Source organism: Phragmites australis, chromosome 1 (assembly GCF_958298935.1).
Source record: "Phragmites australis chromosome 1, lpPhrAust1.1, whole genome shotgun sequence".
NCBI lineage: Eukaryota > Viridiplantae > Streptophyta > Magnoliopsida > Poales > Poaceae > Phragmites > Phragmites australis.
The window spans coordinates 29,333,818-29,357,732 of NC_084921.1; the positions used below are offsets into that span (position 1 = coordinate 29,333,818).

Sequence of the window (23,915 nt, forward strand, 5' to 3'; positions counted from 1 at the left end):
CTGCATATCCCGGGCACAATGCACCCGGGTACTGGATCATGCATTTCGATGGTTCCCTCTCGCTGAAAGGCGTGGGGGCCAGAGTGGTTCTCACCTCCCCAACAGGTGAAGAACTCTGGTACGTCGTGCAGCTACAGTTTCGCGCATCCAACAACATGGCGGAATATGAAGGTCTCATCGCTGGCCTCCGAGCTGCGGTGGGCCTCGGGATTCGTCGCCTCCTGGTCAAGGGAGATTCCCAGCTGGTGGTCAACCAGGTATACAAAGAGTACCAGTGCACGGATCCTCAAATGGCGGCGTACGTGGCGGCAGTCAGGAAGCTGGAGAAGCGCTTCGACGGCCTAGAGCTGCGGTACATCCCTCGCCGCGACAACGCTCTGACCGACGACCTCTCCCACCTGGCCTCCTCCCGTGCGCGCGTCCCTACTGGAGTCTTTGAAGAAAGACTCACATGGCCTTCCGTCCTGCCTGCCGAACATGGCGAAGGGGAAACCTCGAACTCAATTCAGGGGACCCCGGCGGCGCCCTCAGTGGGAAGCCCCGTCAGGGTGCCGCCGTCCGGCGAGTGCGCTGCACTTGCTGAATGTTCTCAAGATGCCTCGTGGATGGACGACATCCGAGGGTACTTGAAGGAAAAGTTCCTCCCCGGGGATGAGGCTTCTGCCGAAAGAGTTGCTCGGCAGTCCAAACGCTTTGCCATAGTAGATAGGGATCTCTACCGGCGTAGCGCAGGCGGCATTCTCCTGAAATGCATCACCCGGGCAGAAGGCGGCGAGCTTCTCGCTGAGATCCACGAGGGCGAATGCGGTGGCCAAGCATCGTTCCGCACGCTGGTTGGGAAGGCCTTCCGGCAAGGTTTCTACTGGCCTACAGCTCTCCAGGATGATTCCGAGCTGGTTCAGCGCTGCAGAGCGTGCCAGTTCCATGCAAAGCAGATTCACCAGTCAGCTCAGGCTCTTCACACCATCCCCCTGTCATGGCCTTTCGCGGTCTGGGGGCTGGACATTCTGGGTCCATTCCCCCGAGCAATCGGGGGCTATGAGTAGCTCTACGTCGCCATCGACAAGTTCACCAAGTGGCCGGAGGCGGTCCCAGTCATCAAGGTGACCAAGAATACGGTGCTCCAGTTCATCCGCGGCATCACCAGTCGCTTTGGTGTCCCGAACCGGATCATCACCGACAACGGCACTCAGTTCACAAGTGCCCTGTTCGGGGACTACTGCGAAGATCTCGGCATCAAGCTCTGCTTCGCCTCCGTCGCTCATCCTCGGAGCAACGGACAGGTCGAGCGCGCCAACGCGGAGATACTGAAGGGGCTTAAAACCCGGACCTACGACGTGCTCACAAAGCACGGAAAGGGGTGGGTCGACGAGCTGCCTGCCGTGCTATGGGCCAACCGGACCACGCCAAGCCGCGCTACCGGGGAGACTCCTTTCTTCCTTGTGTACGGCACTGAGGTGGTCCTCCCCTCCGAGCTCACTCTAGGCTCCCCTCGGGTGCATGCCTACTCTGAAGGCGAACAGGAGCAGTAGAGGCGCGACGACGTCGACTATTTGGAGGAGCGTCGGCGGCGTGCCGCCGTCCGAGCAGCCCGCTACCAGCAAAGCCTTCGGCGCTACCATCAGCGCCACGTCCAGACCTGGTCTCTCGAGGTGGGGGATCTAGTTCTCCGACGCGTCCAGTCACGCGAAGGAAGGAATAAGCTGTCCCCTATGTGGGAAGGCCCCTTCACCGTGATCGGTGTCCCGCGAGAAGGTTCTTTCTGGTTGGCAGCAGAAGATGGGCAGCCGCTCCCCAACCCGTGGAACATCGAGCACCTGCGCAAGTTCTACCCGTAGATGGCCATACTCGCGGCTCAGGTCAACCAGGCCGGGGGCTTCCCCCCCGCCCAAGTTGATCGGGGGCTACTACTAACTGGGTAAGTCACCCAACCTTGTAAAAAAAATTTGTCGATACAGTATGAATATCATTGTGCAATCCTTCTGTCAAATTTTATTTTTCTGGATTCCATATGTTTAATCTGTCTGGTGAGATGCTCGATTGTGCGAGAAAAGTTTGCTCTCTCATTTTCCCCGCTAATAAAAGAATCCCGATCGGTATGCGCGCGGGCAGTTGCCGCTGACTTACGTCTGTTGTGGTAGGCTGTGGCGTTCGGTGTCGTGACAGGCTCCCGGGCACTACCGAGCCCCTAGGGTTCTCGGGTAATCTTATCGCTCGAGCCGCTCGAGTAGTCCGGAGCCTAGGCCCCAGGGGCGGGCTGTCGGTGCTCGGTCTGGTCTGTCATACCGGGGCGTCACCGAACTATAGGACCTCTGGGTTATGCCTCTGTCTGCTCTTGTCCGCCGGTCTGGGTATTCGAGAGGTCTCGGGTCGAAAACGAGAGCAGTCTATGATGAGTACCGCACTAACAGAGCGCACCAAGCAAAGAATTTCTCTATTTTTTCTCAAGTCACAGATCAACAATCAAAAGCAAAAGCAGCTCGACCGCGAGGGCCTCAGTGCCTAGGTCGCTGCTCTGCCCCAAGGGTCCTCGGGTGGTCCTACCGCTCAAGCGTGAGTGGTCGAGATCGCCTGACCCCGGGCTCCTCACGCGCCCCCTGGTGCTCGGGCGCCCCGGCCGTGGGAACCAAGTTCCCGGGCACCCCGAGCTCGGAGCGCATGCCCCTCCTGGATCGGTTGGCCGAAAGGCTGACAGCTATCCGGTGAGTGGTTAAATTCAGACGAATTTACATTCAATAATATTTTGTTCCCGAGTCATCCTCGGGGGCCCTCGTATTCTAATCTTCTCGGTGAGATGGTCTCCTCATGCACAAAACCCTACCGCGTGTCCACTTTTTCCTAGAACGACAGAACAGTCAGTAGAAAAGGTGTACCGTACGTGCGGTAATGTCCGATCGAAGTCTTTCATGGCAGTCGTGGTGTTCGGTCCGCTTATAGGGCCCCGAGCACTACCGAGTCCCTAGGCTCCCTGGGTAATCCTATCGCTCGAGCTGCTCGAGTAGTCCGGAGCCTAGGCCCCAGGGATGGGCTGTCAGTGCTCGGTCCGGTCCGTCCTAAGCCCGGGCACCACCGAACCGTGGGGACTCTTGGTCGCATTCCCGCCCGCGCGTGTCTCCAGTCTACTGTCTGAGTGGTCGCAAGGTGGAAAAGTTCTCACCGGTCATGGCGTGCTCCGTGCTGGATCGATCTATCTCCCGAGCAAGGAAGTTCGTGCCTTTGTCTTTTGACTTAGCCATTGCGGACTCGAGAGGGCTCGGGGGCTGAACGCACCGAGAAGGATGGTCGGGGCGACTTTGTTCTCGGGGAAGGAAAGGTCAGGGTCGGTCCGACTGAGTACTCCTCGGGGCATCAAGTGAAAACATCAGAAACTACATCAAGCACTCAGAAGAATACTGGAGTTGCGACCCCAAAGAAAGGCTTCCATTATATTCACAAAAAAGGATAGCTGTTCTGAGGGATCACTCCCATATTTACATCAAGTCAAAAAGAAAAGAAGAAGAAAAAACTACTACAAAAGCTTAGTCGGAGTCGGAGCCTTCGCTGTTGCTCCTCGGGACTGGGGGCGGCTGTGCCTCCCGCTTGAAGCCGGCCGCCACCGCGGCGGCGGTGCTCCGAACTGCCTCCCGGGCGGCCTCCTCCTCGGTTTCAACCACCCCTTCCTAAGCTGGCTCCAGCGGGAAGTTCGGGTCCCGGCTCCGGTAGCAAGCCAGGACATGTTCGGCCACTGCTCTTGGCATTTCGTCGGGGCGGGAGATGATCTGGACGGTGGAGAAGGGAAGGTGCTCTGATCGCCTAAGGAGAGTCTAAGGGCTCAAGAGCGCAAAGAAAGCAGGGGCTGGATCGCGAGATGGCGTAAAGAGGAGGGCGGTTCGCTCCCCTCCTCCTTTTATACCCTAGCGAATTCAAATGTCTCCTGCCACAGCACACTCGGCGGGACGGTTTCCTCGATCGATGCAACCGCCAGGCGAGTCTCTCATAGGTCGTGCGGTGTCAGCGGTTGCCAGACGTATTTTCCTCGATTTGCGCGACTGCCGCGCGTACCGCCTGCTCTGTCATCACGCGCCGCCCGTCCCGTTGTCACACCCTTCGGGAGTTGTGTGGACACGCGTCCGTTCGGTTTCCCATTGGGTCGTCCGGAAGACCTGAACCGCGGGACCACCCTCTGGAAGCTCGCCACGTGGCGTCGGTATCGGCCTCGGCCTCGTTGGCAACGAAGGGCCCATCCGCAGTCTCTGGCCATTGCCTGCCAATGGGCCCGGGGGCTACTATCGGTGTATCAGGAACCGGGGGTCCCCGAATCCCGAGGCCAGGCCAACCTTTCGCCACATGGCGCCATCCCGCGGGGTCTCTCCTGCAAGATGAGAAAAGATCAAGTCCCGGGAGAAGGCGCTCGGGGCCACAGTCGGTGGCCCCTGAGTACCCCAGATCCCCGATGATCCACGGAATCCAAGTACCGGGAAGAAAGTGCTCGGGGGAGTGTACGGTCACCCCTGAGCACCCTAGTCCCCCGACGACCAGGAGAGCTAAGTTCCGGGAGAGAGTGCTCGAGGCTACGTGCGGCAACCCCCGAGCACTCGGTTCCCCGAGGATCCGTACAAGTGTGCCCGGGAGAAAGTGCTCGGGGGAGGTGAACAAGACCCCCGAGCACTCGGTACCCCGAGGACAAGGAAAGCATTCTCGGGAGAGAGTGCTCGGGGAGGTGAACAGTACCCCCGAGCACTCGGTACCTCGACGATCCAGAAAGGCCCCCGAGGGGCCCACCGATGAGGTGTCAACCAGTCAAAGGCCCGAGGCCGCATTTAATGAGCGTGCGTGGCCTGTCACCTCCAACTGCTCCCGCCGCGCTCAGCGTCAGTTCCTGTCATGTTCTGGCAGAGAGGCGTGGGGTTATTAATTGCACGGGTCCCGTCCCGTGCCATCTGGCCTGTCTCAGATAACGTCGTAAGGACCAAGGCGTTCCGCCTGCCGCGCTGCTGTGGCAGGGGAACAAGACAGGGCGGGCATGCCAGGCTGCTCTGCGGCTGCCCGGTGGGCCCTCTCCACGGCGCTCGTTGCCAGGGTATTTATTGTGATGGATGACCGGGCGTGCGACGCATTTTCCACCCCCAGTCACTACGCCCAGAGGAAATGATGACGCCCTTTCCATTTATGGTGTCTCGAAACTCGTGCCCCCCTTTCATTCGGGGCACGTTGCTGCCGGCAAGTACTTAAAGCAGCCGGCGGCACAGAAGTAGGAGAGACGAAAAAGAGAGCTGAAGAAGACAGTTGAGAGGCAACGAATAGACAAGAACACAGTGCAAAAAAAAGAGGGTAGGGAAGGCTAAGCCCAATCCCAGCCGAAGAACAAGGAGCCTCAAGTTCTTAGATAGACCAATATTCTTGTAACCAGCAACATCCTTGAGGGACTTTCTTAGGACAGTTATAGTATCTATACAGGAGTAGGGTATTACGCCCCTGTGCGGCCCGAACCTGTCTAAATTCCGGTGCATTTACTTCTTCTTGTACTAGGTCAAAACCCCTACCACCGGCCATTGCATTCATTCCCATTTATTTCTCCGACGAACGTATTCAGGATCATCCCCCGACCGAATCTCTAAAAAGGGGTCTCTCGGGATCCTGCGACTGGAGTTAATCCTCCGACAGATACCTTATCACTGCTGGTTATTTTTGAACCAACAGTGAAGAGAGAGGACGGATGACCCTTTCTGTAGTAGTGTTTATATATGATTAGTAAGAAAATTTAGTATGTATACCATTACTCAACGTAAAACCTCTCGCAATAACAACAACAGGCCGAGAGATTTAAAATTTTGATGCTTGTCAACTTTTGTCCAGCTAACGGTATGAAATCATTATATATTATAAAAATATTTATTTATTAAGCATATTTGACCTGGGAGCAAAAGGTTACAAATCTAACTGGAAATTTTTTTGCATGGCCAGTTTCGTATCTATGTCAAAGTTAGAATTCATTGGTTGCGCACTCTTCAAAATGGCTGTGTTTTTTTAATGCAAACCAAGAAGTATTTGTAATGTTCATATGCGTTGTAGCACGCAAGGTAATATTTGTGTGCAGTATGAATACTATTGTTTTGTGAAAGCAATGACCATACCACAGGTGCGCTAATGTGTTGCTCTAAGTACTGCACAGTTCATGCTAGGCCACGAATAAGACTTGACAAACAGCATGCCAGTGTAGCACTTTTATTGTGGGATTTTAATGTGGGTGATGGTGGTGGCAGTAGGACGCAACCCGTGCATATTGTAATGGTATTGGCCATGCATATTGTAGGATTTTAATGCTTCACTAATTTTTTTTTTCTTACAAAAACTATGGTGGCTAAACATGTGGAAATTAAGTATTTGCCCCTGTGAAACGGAGGTAAACTGCAAGTCTTGTTATTAGTCAAGTTTGTTCCATGTCATAAATAAGTAAAGTTTTAGGTTGCATTTAGTATAAACTATCTAAACTTTTATCATCAATTTATTTTTAAAAAAATGTATTTGAACTTTTGAAAAAGCTACTACAAGAAGTGATGTCATCATCACATGGAAATCATAGGATTTTATCGTAGCAAAATTCATCTTCAGCTCTTTCACCGAAACAAGTCTTGTAATGTTGAATGAGTAACCGGAGAGAACTTTCGCAGCATGCAAAAACTCACGTAATTTTTTTTCTCCTTCCTGGAGAGAGTGATAGCTGGTGGTAGATGTTTTCCATTGTATGTATCTTATGCATGGAGCTCTGATCTTAAGCCTATTTCTTTAAGGTCAATTCGTGTATTCTCATGATCCTTTCATTTTCCTTCCATTTAGAGCAATGTACCGATCAGACTCTCGTAGATATTCTTCTTTACATGCATATTGTCGATAGAGTGACGAACATCTAATTTCATCCTTACAGCATTGTTTTCGCTTGCCACAGACAACATTAATATTCTTAACCTTATTATAGACATCTTCCCCACTGAAATACCTCGGAGTTAACACTTTCTCCGTTGTGCTATCGAACTGCTTGTCCATGTTTTGATACGGGTGTTTCCTAAGAAGGAAATATCGATGCAATATGTATACTATTTTCTTTGAGTTGTTCAACCTCAAACTGCATGTGTCATCTAAGCAATAGGGGCAAGCTTCATATTTTCTTTTGCTCTGACCTGACAAGTTATGAAGTGCTGGCAAATCATTGATGATGAGGAACAACATGACATGCAAGGTAAAGTACTCTTGCTTATACTGATCTGAAACCTCGACACCTTCCAACCAGAGTTTCTTAAGATCGATAACATAATGTATTTCCATTTATTACAAAGCCAAGGTGGAAGATTATAGATCGACAATACAACAGGACAGGTGCTATGTGAGGTACTCATATTACCTAATGGATTCATACCATATGTGCTCATAGCAAACCTAATATTTCTCAATTCTTCGGTGAACCAACTAAATGTGGAATCAATGATTCGCCACTGAGCAGAATCCACAGGGTGTCGTGTTATTGTGTCGTTCTTATGACCTTCCTTATGCCAACACATCAATTGGGCCTCCTTTCTATTGGCAAATAAACGCTTCAAACAGGAGATTACAGAAAAATACCACACCACCTTCCTAGGACCACCTTTTACTTTTCTTGCATCCTTCCTCGTCACCACCATCATTTCTACGCTTATATCGATGAGTTTCACACATGGGGTATTGATCCAGCTCTGCATACTCTCCATGAAACAAGATACAATTCTTATTACATGTATGTATTTTTTTTCTATTTCTAGTCCTAAAAGACAAATTATTTTCTTCGCGACATAGGCGCCCTCGGGCATCAAGTTCCCCTCTGGTAGCATGTCCCTTAGCAAATCCAGCAATGCTTCGAAATTCTTATCAGTCCAATCATGGGTTGCCTTCAGTTGTAGAAGCTTTAGGTTCCCAAATATCCGCGTGTACTTCTCCTTACAGTTGGGATAAAGGGGCGTCTTGAAATCCCGCACAAATTCATAGGATTTAACAAACTCACCATTGTTATTCTCATTGTGCCGCTCGATATCCCGCACCATCTGGTCCACAGTCTCCACAAATCCTCGAGATCATTATCATTCAAACCCAATATGTCTTCATCCTAAGATCATGATCCATTTCACCTGGTGTAAGTTCTTGACCAAGTGTGCATAGATATTGTCTGGTTTCAGAAACTTCTTTTCATTCCTGCAATCACAACATGAACAATACATAGTCATTTTACCACGAACTTTCATATCCGCCAAGGCAGCACTCATGAAATGTTTCACCCCGCTCAGGTGCTCCGGACACGTTCGGGTCTCGGGGTACATCCAACTTATGTCCGTCATCTACAATTAATGTAAAAACATTCATTCTTCATTAACAATTACCTTAATTTTGTGGTTAAGCATGCGATTAAAAATTCCCTACAAATACACTAGATCTGTGGCATCTCGCGGTAGATCAGGCAAACCCAGTATCAAATCTAACATAAATACAACTCACTTATACTAAAATTTTAGATAAATATGCAAAATGGCCGATTACAACTCAAAGCATAACAAATTTACCAAATAGGGATTAGAGGAGGAGTAAAGGATGAGGAAAGGAGGAGATGCAAATCTTGAAAGGCCTATCACCAATTCAAACTTCAAATCAACAAGATATTAGAAAATCTCTAGCGGATTCGGTGAAAATCGCTAGTACTATGCTGGCAGAACTGGTGAATAACTGTTTGCCCGCACAGTGGCTAGCCAGGTCTTAAAACGGATCTAAGTGATGGGTGATAATAATATCCGTCACTTATTATTTATTATAAGTGACAGGTCATATTACGATCAGTCACTTATGACTGGCCCAAAGAGACACGCCAGCTTTACCAAGTCATAAGTGATAGGTTTAATTATTACCCGTCACTAATGTTATAGGTGACAGGTAATATTATGACCCATCACCTATTACCTATTATCTGTGATAGGTAAATATTCGATCCTGACCTGATGCTATATAAGTGACCAAGTCATATAATGACCCGTCACTTATATATATCTCCTTTATCCATTTTTCATGTAATGGATTTGTCTTAATGATTTTGTTATGTTCATTAGTATATTATGAAAGAATTTGGTAGTCAAGTCAAGGTGTGTTTCGTAGATGATGTCGTCATCTGAAATGACTCCTTTTTTTTTTTGTCGACGGGTGATCCTGACTTCAAACAGCATGCCAGCTTGGTTTCCTTTAGCTTTAGATGGATAGCGACAATTAACACAAAACTGGCGTGTGCTTCATGGGCTTGCTAGTTTATACTCCCTCTGATCCAAAATATAAGTTATTTTAGACTTTGGCATAAGAATTAAGGAATCAATGAGATAAACATGATACCCTTCAGCTAATGGCATGCTGGTTCTTTTAATGCAAGTCATATACATTCTCTCCCCCTTATTAACTAGTACAACTAAGTGAAGGTAAAATAGGAAAAATATGATGAAAATGTCTTGAAAGTATAGATTGACTTATATTTAGCACATAGTGGAGAAGTCTAAAACAACTTATATTTTAGATCAGAGTAAGTACATCTTGACAGCCCTAGTGATGTGAGCAGTGTTGAGGAGTAATTCCAAAATCTGATTAAATGATAATTGTCTTAGGCCCTTAGCTAGTATTGATCGAGTAATACTAGATCTATAAAGAGTGCTAAAAAGTTCTACTTACATGCTGACATAGACAACAAAAAAGCTTGCATGTTAATTTGGAATTACCAATTAAAAATGTTCACGTAGACACACTGGGAAAGGCTGTTGTTATCCATGTAAGGATGCATGTAAAATCTTTACCGGGCTTTTTGTAGTCGTAGCATTACTCTTTCAGTGGTCTGGGGCATTTTATAAGTACTCACAGTAAGATCCCATTAAATGAACTTATTACAGTATAATATAGGATCAAATTTGCTACTCTACTTTGAGACCAATCCCTTCTGCTTTTAGAGCCGAATCAAATTTAGCAGAAATCGCAGTGAGGAGGGATCTGCCACTGTTGATCCACCATGGCGCCCAGACCCCGATCGACGCAAGAGCAATAAATGCGCGCGGTCACTGGTCGGCAGAAGTGCGGCCGCGGGGCCGGAGGGCGCTGGACCGGGGGCGGGCGGACGGAATCGGCTCATGTGCGCGTGGGCCTCCACCTGAATGAACCAAGCATCAGTCATACTGGACACTGTGGGGCTGTTTAGTTTTTTTTTTTAACCCCAATACGCTAAGTCAAAATTTGGCGAGAGAACAAATTAGGACAATAATAAATTTTGACTGTTAAAATAGTGTTTAGTTTGAGATAAAGCTAAAACTTAACTTAGTCAAAAGTTTTAACAGACGATTTAGCTATTCAAGATTTGCGCAAAAACACTATTGAAAAAATTGGCTGGCTATTTTTTTTTATATGACCAAATTTTAGGCTCAAATTTTCATAGCATAGCCAAAATTTAGCTTCGGTCCCTTTGTTCCCTAACCAAACAGCCTCGGTATCTAATTTTCTTTTGAATCGGACCTCTCGAATTTAAGCTAGATTTCAAGTTATATTTCACTTTTCTAAATATTTTTTGTTAAATCGGACAACTGAATTTGAGTTAGATTTTGACACCGCCAAGAATGACGCGGGCGTGCACGGTGGCAGTGGAGCAACAGGTCTGAGGACGAGGGGGCCCACCTCCGTGTGTGGCAGAGAGCAGCTCCAATAGTTTATACAGTAGCTGCCTTCTCATCTAAAAGATAGCGAGTCTCCACCGCCGCGCCATCGCCTTCCTCCGGCGCAGGTAGTAGAAGCAGCCTGGTGTGCTGAGATTGAAGCCGGAGTTGCCGGTGGCACGCCCCAAACGTCGATGGTGGTCCTACACGGCGCAGCCGCAGCCCGACGTCTACCCATGAATGTCCTACACGGCGCAGCCGCAGCCGGACGTCTCTCTCTCTCTCTCTCTCTCTCTCTCTCTCTCTCTCTCTCTCTCTCTCTCTCTCGCGTCACGCACGGTCACGGCCTCACGGGGTGCTGACTGCGCCAGCCATCAATCCGTCCATGCATCACGATCACGCTGCCTGCCTGCACGATCCTTGATGCAGGGTATCATCCGTCCACTCCAGCAGGCCCATCCCATGCATGCAATGATGCAATCAGATCACGCACGCACGGGCCTCCAAGAACGATGTCAGCACAACAACGTGCATGCATGGGTCCATACGTACGTGTTACGGTAACACGTACGTACGAGAGGGACGATCATCATGGTGAAGGGAAGTGAGTGCATGCATGGATATATGCTACAGTATATATGTCGCTGGATGCTTCTTTCTTGATACCAAAATAACCTTTGTATTCTGGCTTGGCTGGCCTTACACGTGTTTCTTCTACGTCTGTAATTGATATATACGAGAATATGATCTGTGCATTTCGTTTGGGTGTGCAAGCAAAGATCAGTAAAGTTGCTATATATGCTGATACATACATACACAAATGCCACGTGGGCGTATAAAATATTTCATAGCTCAATATTTTCCGTCGAAATCCAGACAACTTTCAGTGTTTCGAATGGGAAGCTTATGCTTATAACGTCGATCGGACTGTTAAAAACCAAACTCCAGGGGGGATAAAAACACCTGAAATCTGAGTCAGGTTCAGGTATATAATCGGGGCTCATTCATCCAGACACAAAGGTAACCAAGCTTAATTATTAATTGATGTTTCGAATACATAAAGTGATCGGCGCCTCAATAATTCGACCGATCTTTAGAGTCCATTGCGCACTCATGCAGCGAGGAGATTTTCATTCCTTGCAGGCACTTGCACAGTGGACTACCTCGCTACTGAATTCTGATTGGGACCCTTTTGCCAGAAAATAATTCAATCCAGCATATATTTCACAGACACGAAACAACATGATGCATGTCAGCTCTCGATTCGATCGTCGCCGAGATGACATTCCACTCATTGTTCTCCTGGACTACATGCATTTTTACAAGATGGAGACAATGTCACCTCAGTCTTAAACAAAGCTGAGCAACTTGACATGTAACATATTTCATTCAACCGAAAGGACTTAAAGCTCTTATATGACAGTCACTCTAAGCTCTACATGCCATTAGCAGCGCATTACAGAATTCAGACACGCAGACAATTTCAAACCGTTGTGCTCACCGTGATGAGAATGTCTTGTATTCAACGTTCTGCGGAGATGGTAACCTTAGTCATGGTGTACACGACACGAGAGCAGATATGGGCAGAATAGTTCTATAAGAATTTGATGGAAAGCAATTTTGGATTAAAGTCAGAAAGAGAAGCGTACAAGTCGTCTGCAGATATCTCAGCGGAATTCGTCGTGGAAATAGTCTTCGTCCTCACTAAGGTAAACACTGCCGTAAAATGCATAGGGGTTCTCAATCATCTCTTCCAATGCTAGCTTCCCATCATGATCTTTGTCTGCCTGAATTTTTGGATGAAGCAACCGTACATGTCATCTCCAGGAAAAGAGGCCTGTCACATGAATACTCATAGAAGGAAGTGGCTACAATACGATTATCCTTTTGCTTGACCATATATAAAGTGCCAAAAAGAAAATCAAATAGCGTGCAGTTAATAAAGATAGCTCGTAACCATTAGGTCTCCTATGAAGCATAGGCACATTCTAGTATACTACACTCAGCGATCCATTAGTTTGGAGTTTTCTATACACAAATTTAGCAGTATTCAACCCTAAAGCCCTTTTGGATAAATTGGGGGAAAAGCACCAAAAAGATTAATGCAATGGGACATTCGGACCATATACATCATACAACTATCGGATTTCCAGAATAAGCCAATGCCTTCTCTCAAATTAATTAGGAGTGAACCAACTTTCTAATAATGACATCATTTGCACGCTATATTAGGTTTCTAGCAAGGCTAGCTCAGGATAAGCTGTTAAACCGGTTAGCAATTATAAGCCTATCCACTGTTTTGCATGGAAAGGAAAATTAAATTAGGAGTGAACCAACATGGGAAAACTTTTGTTGTATCTGCAGACATGATTGAAATAATTTTTTTAACTCTCATATATGAGCAGGAGGCTCATATTCATACCTGATGGTAAGTGAGTATCAATGAATCCTTAAAAATATGTATGTATCATTCCAGAGATGCAAAGAAGAATGCAAAACTAACAAATTAAAAACTAAACAAACTATGACATATGATTATGCACATAAATCATGATAACAACATTAAAACATACATTGAACTAACAGATCCAAAAGTAGCATATGCAAATCGACCACAGAGCTATATTCTGATCTCTCAAAGAACAATAAAAAGAAACAGAAGCAATGGGCAAGAGTATGAATCAAACCTCTGAAATAGCATGGGTAGCTTGCTCTCTAGCATAATAGCGTTCAGAAAGATAGAGCTTATCAAGAACAGGTTCTAGTTCATGTTCCGAAATAAACCTGCATAAAAAGATTTTATTTCAAATGAATAAAGGGAGAAGATGATGAAAAATTCTGTATGAGAAATTGCATAAAAAACACTTAATTAGAGGTCCACTTGCATACCCATCATTATCTTTGTCGAGTTTGGAAAACCGCTGCTTTGCAACTGTTATGTTCCCAATATGGGAGATATCTGCATTCTCGTCATCATAACCATGTATATGGTCATGCAGCCCATTAGAGTATTCTTCAAAGTTTAGCTTTCCATCACCATCTTTATCCCTCTGCCTGGATATAGCATAATGAGTAAGGAATTTCAATGCAATCTCAAGGAAACTGTAAGTATGCTCTTATAGTGCAATATTCACCTTTAGACTGGAGGATATTATTCGTTAATTTTGCTCCTGCTTTTTTATTTATTTTCATTAGTAAAATCGGTCATATATCCGTAGCCGGTAACAGACGGGGAGACTGGAGGACGAGGTGGATGACAAAGTGGGTAAATGATTCAAATTTTAGGGGTTTTTATTAGATAGGAGAAGAGTAGGGGAAGATGTGACGCGGGAATCAACTTGTGTTTTATATAGAAGAGAAATAATGATTGGTGGTTGGTGCTGCATGCAGAAATTACTTTTCACACTTCACACGCATATGAACAGTAATTTTCTTCATAAGACAATCAGGCGAGGCTAACAAACTTGCCTCACACAAGATACAAATTAGATTCTGCATGCAACAGGCAAAGCGAGTAGATATGAGACAATTCAAAGACAAACAGATGCTCTTATGATTTCATGAAACATAACCAAGGTTAGACAATTTTGTTGATGTCACTACTACCATCAGCGAACTAAATACCCCCTTAATTTTGAAGGGTTATACCAAATTATCTACATACTTTATCATAGTATTTGAACCTTAATTTGCATTAAGGTATGTGGAATCTATCAAGAATTCTAGTAACTAGGAAAGAAGCAAGAACTACTTGTCACTTATCAACTCTGGAACTATCACCCTGGTATCTAATATAAAGAAAAAAGAACAGTTCCATAGCTGAAGCCAGCTTCCCGCTACAGCATGAAAATGCAGTTAAAGTGCTCAAAGGATACGATTAATTTCAAAAGTATACAATTCCGTTGGCTAGAATTTATGTGCCTTCTACGACTAAACCCCAACATTGAAGCACTTCACGTCCTTTACAGCTACGCTACTGAAATTAATGTAAACATAGAGTACTATGGTAGAAAATGGAGTAGTCATATGGTTGACGAAGCACGCACCTTATTTCTTGTTTGCAGAGCAAATTGATGATTTTGGGATTATCCGAATCGCTTGGATTAAGGAAACTGAAGTGATAACAAAAGAATTCAGAAGGAAGACGTTAACAGACAATCAAGAATCACTAAGGAAACTTTGATTTTTGGTACAACTCTAATGAATGCTTACTCATTAAACTCAGCTTTATCCAGGAAACCATCGCCGTTTGCATCTGAAGCATTGAAATGCTCCTCCTTCCACCAAGGGAACCCCAGCGAATTACCCTCTCCTGCAAATCACGAATCAACCAATCAGCTCGCTCCACTACATTGTTGGGTATGAATTCTTTCCTTACATTGCTTCATCTGGCTTCATGCACAAAGAAAAGCAGAGATTTTTGGCACATTACCATGTGACTCTTGGTGTAGCGACTTGAAGGCCCCGAAGGAGATGATCCCGTCGCCGTTCTTGTCATAGAGTTCCAGCTCCCTAGCGGAGCGGTGGAGCTGATCGGCCCTGGCCTGCTCGAGGTTCCACCTTCTGAGCTCGTCGAGGGAGACGAAGCCGTCATGCGGGGCGATGTCGATCTTGGGGAAGAGCGAGCTGATGCGGTCGGCGAGGTTGAAGAGCTCATCGTGATTGATGAAGTCCTCCTCCCACTCCTTCATGTGCTCGTCCGCCTCGCCGTCGCCGTGGAGGAGGCGGTAGTGCTCGTGCTCCCACTCCTTGTCATTCAGCCGCCGCTCCAGCTCGGCGATGGCCGGGTCGAAGGCGTGGTGATGCTGTTTCTGCCCACCGTTCCCACCGGAAGCGGCGCCGGAGGAGGATGGGGAGCTCTTCGGGTCGAGCTTGAGGCGGCGGTGGTGGCTGCGACCGTTGTGTTGAAGGCGGGGGGAGTAGGAGGCGAGGAGGATGAGCAGGAGGAAAGCGAATGCTACGTAGAGGAGTAGCACGACGGAAGGAGACTTTCGCCCCGCCGAGGTCGCCGGCGGCGGCGGCGTCATCGCCGGCGAGAGAACGGGAGATCGGGCGAAAGGGCGGTCGAGAGTGAGTCTTCGGGTCGAGAGATATGGACCCGTTATCTTGTACTAACCCTTAACGGGTGCGATTCGGGCAAGCACGCCGCAACCCCGCTTGGCGGTGACGTGGGATGCACAGATGGCACCAACCGGTGCACGACACGTCGCCCGCAGCTCCACATGTTCACATACGAAGCCATGAAGATGAGTCCCGTCCCTCAGAAAGGAATTTTCTTTTTAACTTGCATATTCCCAATCCCAAGCAATTACAACACACGAGGTATAATAAGTAACAACTGGTAGCATCCCAGAACTGAGAACTCTCATTATCTATGCAAAGCCTCATGACAAATACTCAGCGTGGCAGGTAACATAGTATCTGAACAAAACACGGCACCTTTCCTGTGCTTGTGTTCTGGCAGGTAACACAAGCACTGATTGTGCAGAGGTACTGGGGGTTACTACGTGAGTACTTCAAATGTGGCCCTTCTGGTACAAAATAGGGCTGCAAAAAGTAGCAACCGGCTCAGCTAGTCCCAGATTATCTGATACATCGATTGTTCATCTGATTGGGAGAAGCTGATTGCGGTGCACTTGGGGGTCCGATTACTGTTTCAGAGGAGCTTTCTTCACCCTGTCGGATATCCGATCAGGTGCATTCGTGTGCGACTTGAACCGGCCTCGCCCACCCTCCTCCTTTTCCTGAAAGTTTCAGCTCACAGGTTTAGCACCTTTGCAGGTAATGATACTATAAATTTTGATATGTCAACTATATAACGATATATTTTTATTGATTTATGATGTTGATCAACTCAGCCTCGTGCAGGTGATAACCTTCTTTTTTACTATCTGGACAACATCCTCGTCTTGAAGAGCATGGCCAAGTCCACAATGTTGAGGATAGTGCCTCGCGCTGGTTCCCCAAACAAGCACATATTTCACATCCTTGAGCAAACTTCTATGGATATGATTGCAGAAGTCTTCAACAGTGCAACCACCTCTATCCTGATGGCATAAAACCAAGATCATCAACCCGCTTGTTCCTCCTGTTCCTTAGAACAGCAAGAAGTGAAAAGCATAGAGGGGGAGAAAACATACAGTAGAAAGAACAACTGGATCTGTGAAATCAGGTTGCTGACCCTGCGGCTTTGTATACACCCTCACTAGACCCATTTCATCCCACATTCTCGCCAGTAGCCTGTCCAAGTTCAGCTGTAAAGAACAAATAGTTTCAGTCACATGAAGATACAGAGACAGAGAACAGAACCGACAGGGCATTACAAACTCGAAATTACAGTGTGCACTGCCATTCAAAGATGGCGACACAACAATATAACTTTGGGGACATCGCAAACAAATCAAGGATCAAAAGAAAGTTTGATAGAGATGCAGGTGACAGATGAAAAAACATGCCTTCAAATTGCAGCTGATCACCAGTGAATTTGGTTGCCGAGCAAGGTTGTCCACATCATCAATACCAACAACATCAATCTTGTTATATACATAAACACACTTGATGTACTTCCGATTTCCTTCAATGACGTCGATGAGATCATCCACAGTAGCATCTTCACGAAATAACACCTAAAGTAAACAAAATAGTTTAGTCAGTTCCAAACACATGCACATGCACGCCCACATGCACATACACGCACCTCAGCATTATGAATTTTGTACTCATGCAGGATCTGATAGCAGAGCTTCTCATCAATATGAGTCAAAGGAGCGGTGGTGTTGAAAGAAATCCCACCAGTCTTCTTCCTTTTGAAGTAAATCTATTTGTACAAAAACACATAATTAATGAACTAGGAGGGAATATCTCATAAGTCAGAAGCAAGAGTATAGTTGGGAGACAAACTACATATTTAGGCCTCATCTAGGAGATAGTTCATAGGCTATGATGTAAGGATTGGTCAGAGTTAGTTTGTCGAGTTACATAATTAGGTCAGCACTTATCAATAAGAAAACACCTCATGTAGTAAAAAGGTATAAATGTTCAGTAAGAAGTAAAAGGTGATTTAGAGCCTTTTAAAACTGCCACAGTAAGTCAAACCTTAATTTCCACCCTCCTTCCCATGATATACACGTCCAACAAAATTTGGTATGATATTTGTACATAGAATTCGGTACCCAAAGTGTTGTTTTTCATCATTAATATGACCATTTCAACAGAAGACACCAAATTCGAGTTAGTGTCTTGTGAAGATACAACATTGGTTTTATCTTTTATGCCACTGACATTATGCGCTTGCAGGATTACATAATGGGCCCCAAGCCTACTTATACCCATGTTTCTCTATAATCGCTCTTGATGTTACTATATGAGGAATTAACATATATTTCCGCTGTAGTAAGGAGTATGGAATAAGAATGTAGGCCTGTGAGATGTATTCTTTGAATGTACAAACTTTTGGCTACTATACGATAATGGAATACATTACTGGCACAGAAAAAACAATTAGTTGATTCAATTATGGTTTGGCTGAATTACGTACTTAGTCAGATAGTCAGATCTACATAAGATAACTTAGATCCCTGCTATATTTTACAAACCCATGAGATACAAACCATCCAATAAAGATTGTGAGGTACCATGCCCCAGAGGTGTCGCGGTATTCATCTGTTCCCAACTTCCAGCTCATGGTTTAGACACTGCCTTTTACTGTAAGCATGGCATACTCAATCTGTGGATTCGAGTCATGCCCAGCAAGTTCAGGATGTTCTCTTTTTTGGAACCAGATGAAAAGAATGCCTTATTTGAGCGCCTGAGGGGTCCATCTTACAAATTCAGTGTTGCGTAGAGTAATCCTTCTCTATCTTTTTCTACACCCATTTGTCTTTGTTACATTTTCAACTAAGCATGTATATACCTGGGGAGGCCTTTTGTTGAGACGGAGTCCAACAGCTTCCAGCTCTCTAGTTAAAATTTGGCGATGTCCTTCACTCTGAAATGAAATTTAGAACAATAATCTAATAAGCAAATGGAAATCAGGTAAGGCTTGGATCATGTTGATAGGATCGATGATCCTACGGCGATTACTACGGAGGTTGTAGGGGTGAGAGATCAGTGGCCGAGGTCTAGACCGCCGGTGGCGAGTGGGCGCCGTGGTGGTCACGGCGCGGTCGAGAACGAGAGGGCGAAAGAGAGAGCTGGGGGAAGAAGCCTGGCAACAAATGCGTTGCCCAGCTTGATTATGTCCATCACTGTTTTGGGATATTTATCCCTGCCTAACAAGCAAATCTGAGATCTTGTCTTAACTAAAAATAGAAAGGGACTTAATCAAAGGAGCAATCCTAGCCACTAATGCGCTTGCGCCTCTCATACTGCATGCCGGTCATAACACATGTGCAATCACATATAACTTCTAAAAGGCAGTGTATAGATGCCTCTATTCAAGAAGAATTTAGTAATGTTTTTCAGCAGATATACAGTCATAAATGATACAAACAAATCTGAAACTCGACAACTTACTAAGTAATAAATATTACAGGCTTTTACTTACAACTAAGAAAGCCGAAACAGCTAATGCAGAGCGAATATAACAATTAACATGCAAACTTAAAAAGAGAAAAATCCTCCTATGCCACTGAACCTTAGCGTTTTACCAGATCTACCACTGAAATTTTTGCTCTTTCCTCCAGTGCTACTACTTTAGTTTTCCCTGCCCTTTCTTGCCACTTCCGTCCGGGGACTGTTAACGAAGGGGCAAAAGACCACCATACCCCTGTCTAGCCAAGTCCCGTGGTACCAGACCACAACTGATTTACCTAGTACTTTTATCTTTGTTGTGTTTTCCCAATTTTCCCCTAATTTTTCTCCTTTTAAGACTCTTTCCTAATTCTCTTTTCGTTTTTTTCCCATTTTTAACCTTTCTTTTATTCTTCTTTTTTTCAGATTTTCTTACTGTTTGTGTTTTGTAGCATAAAGCTCAAATTTATCACCAATAAGATAACTGTGTAATATGAAATATACTTGCAAAGTAAGCTGGTCGAGAAATGTGATTGTTGGAGGAGTTATCTAAGAACTTCAATAGTCAAAATGATTCTGCTAAGAAGAACGTGATATTTCTTCTATTGTTGAGAATTATATAAAATTGTGGGGACTGAAATTTTCTCTGTCGATGAGAAGCACACACTACCCAATAGACCTAAATATCTGCCTCTTCATTTCTCTCCTACCATAAAATCTTAATGATGCTTCAAAAACGTAGCTATTCTAAACATAGAACAAAGAGAATGCAAAATGCAATGAAGCAAAGCTTATTCAGTTAACTACTAACCTTTGAGGCATCCAGAACCATCAGTACAAGATCTGATGACTTCGCAACGGCAATAACCTGAAAACAGGAACGGTAGATTAACCAAAAAAAAAGCACAAAATGATTTGTGGGTAAAAGAACTCAGCATACATAAAAATAATTAACTGTTAGCAACATTCACCTGTCTACCACGCCCCTTGCCTTCAGATGCTCCTTCAATGATACCAGGAAGATCAAGAAGCTGGATTTTGGTATCATTGTAATGAATAATTCCAGGAATGCAAGTGAGGGTTGTGAACTCATATGATGCAGCTTCAGAATGTGTCCCAGTCAACAAAGTTAAAAGAGTTGACTTTCCAACACTGCAAGATACTCTCAGAAGTCACAACATATGAGATATATTGACGTTATAATCGGAGTGGTTGACTATATTGACCATTTTATGCTTTGCATTACCAACAAGAATTAAATTTCCAGCTTAAGTTAGTAACACCACATAAAAAAAAAAGGACATAACATAAATTAGACAAAACTCCCTCCGTTTCAAAATATAGGGCGTGTTAGAATTCAAAAAAGTTAAACTTCGTAAATTTTGACCAACAATTAGTCAAATTATGTGAATGTTTAGTGTACAAAAGATATATCAATAGATTCATATTTCACATATCTTTTAATAAGATATTGATTTTGTAGCAATTGATAATATATTGTGAGTGAAATTAATAGTCAAAGTATACTTCGAAAGACTTTCTCAAATCCTAACACGCATTATAAAAAGAAACAGAGGGAGTAGAAAGTAGGGACTCAAATATAGAATGGATTGGGCCATCAGATATTCATATATCCCATTTCCATATATACAAGGCAATAGCTATGAGAGTTTGGCAGACATACATGCGTCAAAAATACAAGATAGCGGAAGATACATTTAGAACACATAATCCAAGAACCATAAATCCACTCGTACAAACTGAAAGGTTTGAAACACAAGACTCTCTGATACTCAAGTCGTAGGCATAAGAGGGAGACCTGGGAAATCCAATAAGTGCAACACGACCATGCCCAAACTTTGTGACTTCAAAACCATCTCCTCCTCCACTGGAACCCTGTATGACCAAAATGAGATGTCAGGTGTGACAAAACAAATGCAAGGAACTCGCATTTTAAGACTGCTTTGCCTTTTTATAATATGTTACTACTTAGAAAGCTTTGAAGGAATGAAGAAACAACAAAATAATAGCTTCACTTGATCTAATTTGTAACTGAAATCACAACACAAAACTATACCAAACAAAATTCAATATTCCAATGTAGTTTCACAACCCATCGATACCTTTGGAGGCTCCAATAACTGTGTCCTCAACTTTGCTAACTTTGCCTTCAGTTGTCCAAGATGATATTCTGTATGAAAAACAGAGAATAAAAAATTATTAACACATACAATATGCAAGACAAACTTCTGCACAAGATTAAGTATTATAACAACATGCTGCAAAATTAGAGGGAAATGAAGCAAGCAAGAGATAGTCAACGGTTGAGGACAGACATTTATGCTAAGTTTTTTACAAAATATGGGCAGTTGTATCATCAAGAGTCGTGACCTACATATCAGTGTAGAGAAAGGCACACCTGTTTGCATATACAGGATAGTATTTGACTATTTGTTCATTGCAAAATGCATAACAATGCACTTTGATGGATTTAATTTAAAGTTGAAATATATAATAACAGAAAAGGAATGTTGTTGAATACAGTAGTCACGAATTATATATGTCTACAAATTTAGAATTATTATATGTCCACCAGCGAATGGTCAAATGAGACAGCTTTTGGTCATTAACGTAAACATCTATAGCACAGAACATCAACATGATCAGAGATTCTAGCTATGAAACACGCTGAAATGCTAAGATTCAATAGAGGTATGAGAATATAGGTAGCACGACCAAGGTGGCAGTTGATGAATCAACTAATCAAGAAATGCCGGAAATGAATAAACAGCATATAGGGATCATGAATTGTATAGCTGTAATGGAGGAGGGCCAGTGAAGAAAACAAAACCTGTTGCTTTGTTTTTCTGCGTCCGAGCCATCTCGGCCTCAATCTCCTTGATCCTCTCCAGGATACCCATCTTCTATCTCGTGCTGTATGCAACTTGCTCCGGGGGGTACACAAATAGCAACCCGCAATGTGTCCTGCCAAGTAACAATAGATGAGTCTGAGGACTCCAAACCACGCAATGCAACCACATGTACAAGCATCCGATACTAGCTAAAACTCCATTTCCGAAGTCCCAATATCCAAATTTCCTCACTCCAACTCACTATAGTCTGCAGCTGGTGCGGACTAAGCGTGGATTTTGGGCAAATAAACTGCACAAGCATCTTGGATACAAAGTTTTGTGGCGTCAACTGAGATCGATCGATCTTGCGCCCAAGAAGAAAAAGAAGAGTCTAGTCGAATTGAACCAGAACCATGAAATGAATGCATGGAAAGATTACTACTCCACCACGCAGCAAAGAAATCAGCTGCTAATTGTTGTGGACAGAGAAGGATTTGAGTTTGATTGCCCACAGCAGTCCAAAGATCTCCCAGAACAACAAGCGCACTTAGAAACATCCATCCAAGCAGTTACGGACTTAGGGTTCCTTACCAACGGGAGGAATCAATCCCAAGTCCGGATGGATCTCCACTCCACACCAATCCAGTTCCAGAAGGAGGACGACGACGAGGAGTGAAGAGTCCCTTCGGGGTTTCGGCGGAGGGAGACGGGTCCGGCGGCGCTGGCGCTGGAGAAGAAGAGGACGATGTTGTGAGATGCTTCGATGGCCAAGTGCTTGGGCCGGGCCTGACTCCGGCCCTAATCCGGCCCACATAGTTAGGCCTGAAGGCCCAAGTAATTTTTTTTTTCTTCGTCCAAAAAAGTACTATTGTTTTTTTCTCTTGTTTACGCAATACCATTTACACTTTAAAAATAATTTATGATTGTTTTTAATAGTGAACACATATTTTGTAAAAATACAGTCGAACAATATACTATTTCCATACAATCCTAGATTTTTTTCGAGGTATAAGCCTGAAAATAATTCTGATCTAACCAAACTATGCATATCATAGGCGGGCAAGGACATGGGTGTACACCCAAATTTTTTTCTAAAAAATTAAGTATATCATATTTGTTTTAGGAATAATGATGAGAGCAATACATATTTTACATTCTACAATCAGACATAACGACAGGCGTAGTTTGGTAGTGATCCATTTTATATAGCGGTGGTGACGCATCTTGCAGTAGTGAACGTTTGGAAATTAGGTGGAGTGGTGAACATGATTATACAATCGGTTGAGAATATGTGTAATGAGTCGATGAAGCACATGTAATAGTTGAGGACGCGTCAGATGACTCGGTGAGGCATGCAGCGGTTGACGACGTGCTGAAAGACTTGGACAGCACCAGCTAATACTGAGTTAGTTGCGCTAACAATATTTTCCTTAGTCTCTTAGGTTTTTGTCTTTTTCTCACTACAACAGGCATAGCACCCGGTGGCCTAAACGGCCAAGCCCAACGCGAAAAGTCGTTGACGCCCAATCGACTAATCCCAAATTGTCTGAATGTGCAATGACATCCCGATGACCCAACACCCAAACGCACGCACGAGATGGAGAGCGATGGCACCGAGCCTAGCGGCGACACGAGTGCAGCGGGGAGGGACAGTGCGCGTGTGGCAGGGAGCTACCATGGCAGCGCAAGCACGAGTGCAGCGGGAGAGGATGTACCAGTGTGGCGGAGCGTCGTCACGGCAGCGTGAGTTCAGCAGCACAAATTTTTTAGCATTGTACATCTATTATTAAAATGTTGCGCCCACCACTCATGCATATGTCACAAAGTGAAGAAAAGAGATAGAAGAGAGATGAGAGAAATGGGTATATGCTACAAAGTGAAC

General features: G+C 44.9%; 2 protein-coding genes across 4 annotated transcripts; both read right to left on the reverse strand.

The window, feature by feature from the left end:
• Positions 1–11,873: 11,873 nt before the first annotated feature.
• On the reverse strand, positions 11,874–15,887 carry LOC133914590 (uncharacterized). 3 transcript variants are annotated; one of them, XR_009909269.1, is made up of 7 exons: positions 15,103–15,887; positions 14,883–14,982; positions 14,717–14,782; positions 13,560–13,724; positions 13,358–13,454; positions 12,320–12,507; positions 11,874–12,200 (listed from the first exon to the last, which is right to left on the reverse strand). XR_009909269.1 is itself a non-coding variant. In XM_062357674.1 (7 exons), exons 1-6 carry the CDS (start codon positions 15,695–15,697, stop codon positions 12,338–12,340), a joined length of 1,143 nt encoding a protein of 380 aa, XP_062213658.1. In that variant the 5' UTR covers positions 15,698–15,887; the 3' UTR covers positions 11,874–12,200; positions 12,320–12,337. The 3 variants fall into 3 exon arrangements, 2 of the variants coding, with proteins under 2 accessions (XP_062213658.1, XP_062213653.1); XM_062357674.1 differs by having other exon boundaries at positions 12,320–12,457; XM_062357669.1 differs by having other exon boundaries at positions 11,874–12,457.
• Positions 15,888–15,998: 111 nt separating this feature from the next.
• LOC133914580 (developmentally-regulated G-protein 2) lies at positions 15,999–22,805 on the reverse strand. Its single transcript, XM_062357661.1, has 12 exons — positions 22,625–22,805; positions 22,033–22,166; positions 21,305–21,372; positions 21,001–21,077; positions 20,153–20,333; positions 19,993–20,049; positions 18,583–18,657; positions 17,368–17,487; positions 17,126–17,296; positions 16,811–16,924; positions 16,547–16,717; positions 15,999–16,414 (listed from the first exon to the last, which is right to left on the reverse strand). Exons 2-12 carry the CDS (start codon positions 22,100–22,102, stop codon positions 16,319–16,321), a joined length of 1,200 nt encoding a protein of 399 aa, XP_062213645.1. The 5' UTR covers positions 22,103–22,166; positions 22,625–22,805; the 3' UTR covers positions 15,999–16,318.
• Positions 22,806–23,915: the final 1,110 nt, after the last annotated feature.

Bases quoted from the DNA above. Each gene is read 5' to 3' on its own strand.
- LOC133914590 (XM_062357674.1), bottom strand. From the start codon at position 15,697: ATGACGCCGCCGCCGCCGGCGACCTCGGCGGGGCGAAAGTCTCCTTCC. The intron at 14,983-15,102 runs GTAATGTGCCAA...CGTGATTTGCAG, and splicing joins GCTACACCAAGAGTCACATG to GAGAGGGTAATTCGCTGGGG. The intron at 13,455-13,559 runs GTATGCAAGTGG...CTTTTTATGCAG, and splicing joins CTCGACAAAGATAATGATGG to GTTTATTTCGGAACATGAAC.
- LOC133914580 (XM_062357661.1), bottom strand. From the start codon at position 22,102: ATGGGTATCCTGGAGAGGATCAAGGAGATTGAGGCCGAGATGGCTCGG. The intron at 17,297-17,367 runs GTGCGTGTATGT...TGTTTACTTTAG, and splicing joins ACAAAATTCATAATGCTGAG to GTGTTATTTCGTGAAGATGC. The intron at 16,925-17,125 runs GCATGTTTTTTC...TGTTCTTTACAG, and splicing joins TGATCAGCTGCAATTTGAAG to CTGAACTTGGACAGGCTACT.